Source organism: Lycium ferocissimum, chromosome 12 (genome assembly GCF_029784015.1).
Source record: "Lycium ferocissimum isolate CSIRO_LF1 chromosome 12, AGI_CSIRO_Lferr_CH_V1, whole genome shotgun sequence".
Classification (NCBI taxonomy): domain Eukaryota; kingdom Viridiplantae; phylum Streptophyta; class Magnoliopsida; order Solanales; family Solanaceae; genus Lycium; species Lycium ferocissimum.
The window spans coordinates 58,185,432-58,191,461 of NC_081353.1; the positions used below are offsets into that span (position 1 = coordinate 58,185,432).

The window sequence follows — 6,030 nt, forward strand, 5'->3', positions numbered from 1 at the left end:
TATGCATCTAAGGTATCTTGGGGGCCTTGTCCCCGGTAAGTATGTTTTCCGGTCGGACGTGATAGAGGTTTCATAGACTAACAAGTCGGTTATGTTATGTCGGACATTCGGGTCGTGTAGCCATTTTGGTTCATTCATGTTATTTCCGCACTCATGTTTAAACAAGTATTTTTATTAAGTATTATGACTTACTACATTTTATAAAGGCTTATCATGCATTCACGTATCTTCCGCTCATGTTATGCCTCATGATGATTCAGCAAGCCATGTGGTTCACTCGGTCACATGCAGTAAGGTACCGAGTGCCGTGTTTCGCCTAGGTCATGGTTCGGGGCGTGACATTGATGGGCCTCGTGGAAACCCATCAACGAATTTTGGTTTGAAAATACAAGAGGGTATGCACCAATTAGTATACATTCAATTATGGAAAAGAATTAAATACGAAAATTAATCCTAATTACTATTTCAATGCCAAAAAAAATTACATCGTATATATTTGGGCTAAGCCTAATCAAATAAGTGATCGCTCGTAGACGAACTTAAATGGCCCAAATTATCACAATAAGACTAAGCAATCATATGAGCTCTTTTACGAGGCCATTTTTTTACAGTTTAGAAGCCAAATTGTTACATAGTTAATTATCTTCAGAAAAAACTTCCAATCTGAATGCCATGTTCTAGCTTGTTATAGAGAAGACAAACTATGTGAATCTTAGGATAAGATGTCAAGTGAATGTATGCAGACTTTGAAAGATTTTAGGACCAGTGAGTAACAGTAAACTTATTCTGAACTATGTAGGCATCTCAGCAAGTGATCACATGATATTAGTCTTTAAAATGGCTTAACAGGTCATTAAGAGACAGTTATTAAACTCACCAATGGCACAAGGTATTATCAAAGACAACTTAGACAGCAAGGGGTAAGGGTCAAGGCACCAGAGATGAGGGATCCATTTTACTCAAGTTTAATGCACAAGAAGAGATGACATGAAACAGGTTTTCTCACAATGCCACTTAAAGGGCTCAACAAATGCACAATTTGTGTCAAAACAAGTTGAAAAGACACTCAAATGACTCCCTAAACTCAAAACTAAGAATCAATCAGAACTGTACCAGGATAAACACATATGCCAAACAATAGTTTATTTGAAACAACAAACAAGAGTCACAGTATTGACACACAAGAATATAAAGATCATATATACCAGCAAACACACAGGGCAGCTGTCCTTTGAACCAAAACAGTAAGCAAGGATGCAGGAAGAGATCATGGTAAGTAATGCAGGCTTCTCAAAGCTATATCCCCATAAGACTACTCAGGATTTTAAAATTCAGAACCAATTATCAACCTCAGTTACACTTTATATTATTTTTAAACAAGAATGAATGATCCAGTCACACAACAAGGAAGAATTTTAATAGTTCCAGTAATAAATAGATATATGCAGACAGAGTTTACATAAAAAGCTATCATATAGTTAGCAAAACAAAGAGTTCAATCATTTTAAACTAAGTTACAGAGGGATTTCAAAGCATCTGAGCCTATTTTTAAACTAGTAGGTTCTCTAAGTGTTCTATACTATACAAGGATCCAATTTTTAAGTTGTTTTACCCATTTCAGACTCAAACTTTATTAAGGACAGTTAAATCAACAAAACAACAAGCTTATTTACTCCTTTTATTCTCAGAAAAGCTAGCTCAGGCAAGTATTTTCTAACTCAAACTTGATAACAGAGGTTTAGACTTACAAAATAGTCCAGTTTTAGATTGCTTAGTAGTTTTGAAAATCATTACAGATAGCTAAAACAGCAAACCACAAGCCTTTTAATTCTTTATATTAGTCAAACTAGGTGTGCTATCTCTAGTTTTAGACAAGTTTTAACCTCATGCACTGAGTTAAAATGACCAAACATTACAAACAATACACAACAACTGCTTTTCTTTCCTCCTTCTTTAAAACCTTCAAAGCTTCATTCCATCATTTAAAATGGACAGAAACAACACTGATATCCCATTTGAACCTGTTAAACTGTCAATATACTTTTCAGATGATCACTGATACATTATACAGACCTTGGTAAAACTTAATATGACTTTTCACAACAAAAATTAACAAAGAAAGAACTTAAACACTTAATATATAACTAACACTTTAATGGAACAGTAACTTAAAACCAAAACCCCTCCTGTTTCTTTAAATTTCCAGAACCTGATTTTTATCCTACAGAGATCTCCAGAGTTATATTAACATCATGTGAACACAAAAATAAGTTACAAGAAGGTATCAAGCCTATCTAACTCATGAACAAACAAATGAAATATCATATTAAGCTTTAAGACAACTGTAGCAACAACAACAAACATGTAAACACTTAAACAAAATCAAGTAAGCAATAATACACATACAAGGCACATCTAGGCAGTTCTCAAACCAAAAATCAAGAAGTGGCATTTTAAGCAATTAAAACAAAGTAAATAAGGTAGAGACAAGTGGTTACCTTTTATGGGGGCAACCAAAAGATCAAAGGGGAGGTTAGAAACAGCTTCAAACACCAAAATGCTTCCAGAAACAGACCCTTTCTTTGGGAAATTTTTGAGTATTATAGTAGTAGTATGTGTGTTCAAGTAGTATATTCTATTGTATATTATGAAACTTTTATATATATTAGTATATGAGAGTATTTAGGGTTGTATATGTTAGTATATTTATATCTATATATTGATATATAGAGGTAGTTTATATATATAGAAATCTGAATTTTTGCTTTCAAAAAAAGAGGACCCTTAGAATACTACAATCCTTGCTATTTATAGAGGTGAAATTAGGGTTTAGGGACAAGAAAGGAATTAATCCCATCGCCAAAAATAGAATTTTCCCCCCAAAAGTAGCAAATTCGAATTCCTCCTTTTCAAAACCCACAAGACAACAAAAATTTAACCAATTCATACTGAAAATAGTACTATACCTTATCCAAAATGGCAAATACTACAAGAATTCAGCAAATTCCAGCAAATAAAACCTAAAATTCCCCTAAAAATTAGGAAAAGTACGCCTAGTCACAAAAATCCAAAACCAGTGCCAAATAACGTATACATAGTACGATTTTTGGATAAGAATCCCTCAAACGGTGCATTGATCGTTGGATTTTTACCCTGAGGTCCTTGTATTATTATTTTGGGTGCACAGGTTGGCTAAATGTTTAAACCTCGCCCATTGCAACCCAAAATTACAAAGACCCGAGCAACAACCCTTCGGGTCAGACATTTGAGGGTCAAAAAATGCAAAATTAAAGGAAAACAAACCGTAAAATCGAATCACCGTAGTCATAGGAGAAAAACCCCTAAAAAATTAGGCGAGAATGACCGAGAAATTGGCCTCGAGAAAATGAAACCCTAAATCGCCATTAACGGCCTTTGAGAGAGAAGACGAAAAGAGTATTCAGTTCTCAACAAAATGGGGGACTGAAGTTTTATTAATTAAAACTTTGGTCCCCTGGCCTTATATACCTCTCTCCCCAAAACTTTTTAAAATATTCAAAAGACCCCCCCCCCCCCCCCCCCCCCCCCCCGCGTTTTTTAAAATATATCACAATTGCCTTTTTGTGCACAATTTAAATAAATAAAATACGTAATTTCAACAAACTACATATTCGCATAAAATCGACTCGTAAATTATTATTTTATAAAAACAAAATTCATAATACGCCGTTTTAAATTACGAGCTTCAATACGAGCCCAATATTGACATACTTTCGGATAATATTTTAAAAATGTGAAAAATGCTACAAAAATGAGTCGTAGTTCATACGTCGTTTATATTTTCAAATTTCCCGAGCTATACGCACTTTTCCTTTTAAAATCTCAAATATCCCGTACTTTCTTTGAAATTGGTTTTTTTTTATTTTTTTATTTTTTTATAGACAAATTGTGCTCTAGCAGGCCAGGCCTGTTAGAACTTTTTATTAATAAGTGCATAATGTAAAAAACAATCTATTACAGCATGTCTATAATATGAGCTAGCTAATATCAAAAAAATAAGAAACTGTCCTCCAGTTCTATCCTGTATGCCTAAGCTAGTATGCCCTTTGTGATCCTGATGTATCAGCTTTGATGATAGTCCAAATCTGTGTGCACACCATATAATTATCCATATATGTAGTACCATTGTTGATTGTCAAGCTGCTGAATCCTCCTTGTTCTAATCCTCAATTGAGGAAGTTGTGATTTGTCCATGTTGAGAATTCTTCTTCCTTCTGATGGCATGAGTATAAAGTCATGTACTTTGATCTCTGCATGATCCAAAGCTTGATTTGCTAGAAAGTCTACCAACTTGTTGCCTTCCCTGAAAAGATGATTGATCGCACTTTTTTGCTTCGTTCTCATGTCCGTTTGATCTCTTCAATACGATTTCTCGGTTCCATGGAGTGATCCATGTATCTTGTAAGATATTTTGAAGGACAAGTGAATCGGTCTCCGATTAAAAGCTGTTGAATGTTGTGTTCTTTGAGAACTTCGGTGCCATTTTTATGGTCTCGCAAATTTTCCGCTTCCATGTTTGTTGCTATTCCCATTTGTTGTGCTTCTGCATAAACCAAATCTCCATTGCTATCTATGATGCAGAATCTAAATGAACTGATCCCATGATTGCCTCTGCATGCCCCATCTGTATTACATTTTAATCTCCCTAAAGGTGGCATCCTCCACAACACCTTAGCATAATAAACTTTTGGTTTTGTATCTACTAAGGTGCTGATGCATATTTTCCCAATCAATAGATAAATTCTGCAACCATGGAAATCTCTTTCTTGTCAGTTGGTGTATGATGTGTTGTACTTGTTGTTTCAGCCTGTAGAAAGTAACTGATCCTCCATGCTTAATGGAGTTTCTTCTCTTCCATAATGACCACATGATCACTGCTGGCATTGCTCTATAAATAGGTTGCAATTTTGGTTTTGTCTCAGCAGTCCACCATGCCATGATCATTTGATGTAGACCAACTCCATCTGTGGGAATACCTGCACAAGAAGCAAAAAACTTCCATAACTTGACAGCTATGGAAGATGTTAGAAATAAGTGAACTACAGTTTCCTCCTTATGCTCCTCACAGCACCAGCATCTTGATGGTATATTGATCATCATCCTTTTTAATATATCATCTGTAGAGATTCTCCCTTTCCACACCCTCCACATAAAAAAGCTTATCTTTATAGGCAACCCTTTCTCCCATATAAACCTATAGCTGGTTTGTTTGCTCTCTCTATGCCTAAGAAATTCCCATGCAGATTTAACTGAGAATTTGCCATTTGTTTCCAACATCCAACATGGTTCATCATCTTCTTCTCCATCCGGAACTTTGATATTATCCTTGATATGCCGAGCCAATTCTCGATCTAGAGTATCATTACAGCTTCCACGTTCCATTCACCATTCTTCACAAAAAGCGTCTAACCTCTATCTCTTCTTCTCTAGCAGCATCAGGAGTGATATAATATAGTGCCCCAAGCCTTGTCCAATTCTCATACCAGAAACTTGAAGTTCCATTTCTCAAATACCAAAATATCTGTGGCTCAACTGCATCTCTTATGATCACCATCTTCTTCCAAGTGTGAGATCCTCCTCTATCTACTGCCATAGTAGGATGCCATTTCTTGCAGTATTTGTTCAGCATGTAGCTACTCCATAAGCTTCTTTCACATCTGAAATTCCACCACAACTTAGAAAATAGTGCATTGGATATATCAGTTAGTGATCTAATACCAATCCCTCCTTCATCCTTTGGTAGACACAATTTGTCCCATGCCACCTAATGCTTGCTTTTCACCCCCACAGTATTGCTCCAAAAGAATTTGGCAAATATCTTGTGAAACTGCTTTATCATATTTAAAGAGGGTTCATGGTCGACAAGAATATATCGGCATGGTTTGCAACACATGATTAACCAAGACATATCTACCTCCAAAAGATAACAGTCTGTTTTGCCAAGACAGAATCCTTTTCATCACTTTTTTGCTCAAATCCTCATAATATATC

General features: G+C 35.5%; 1 protein-coding gene across 1 annotated transcript; it reads right to left on the reverse strand.

Annotated features, from left to right (window-relative positions):
- Positions 1-4,379: 4,379 nt before the first annotated feature.
- On the reverse strand, positions 4,380-5,421 carry LOC132039479 (uncharacterized). Its single transcript, XM_059429953.1, has 2 exons — positions 4,904-5,421; positions 4,380-4,749 (listed from the first exon to the last, which is right to left on the reverse strand). Exons 1-2 carry the CDS (start codon positions 5,419-5,421, stop codon positions 4,380-4,382), a joined length of 888 nt encoding a protein of 295 aa, XP_059285936.1.
- Positions 5,422-6,030: the final 609 nt, after the last annotated feature.

Coding starts and splice junctions, on each gene's coding strand:
- LOC132039479 (XM_059429953.1), bottom strand. CDS start 5,421: ATGGAACGTGGAAGCTGTAATGATACTCTAGATCGAGAATTGGCTCGG. Junction 4,750..4,903: donor ATGCCAGCAGTGATCATGTG/GTCATTATGGAA, acceptor AATATGCATCAG/CACCTTAGTAGATACAAAAC.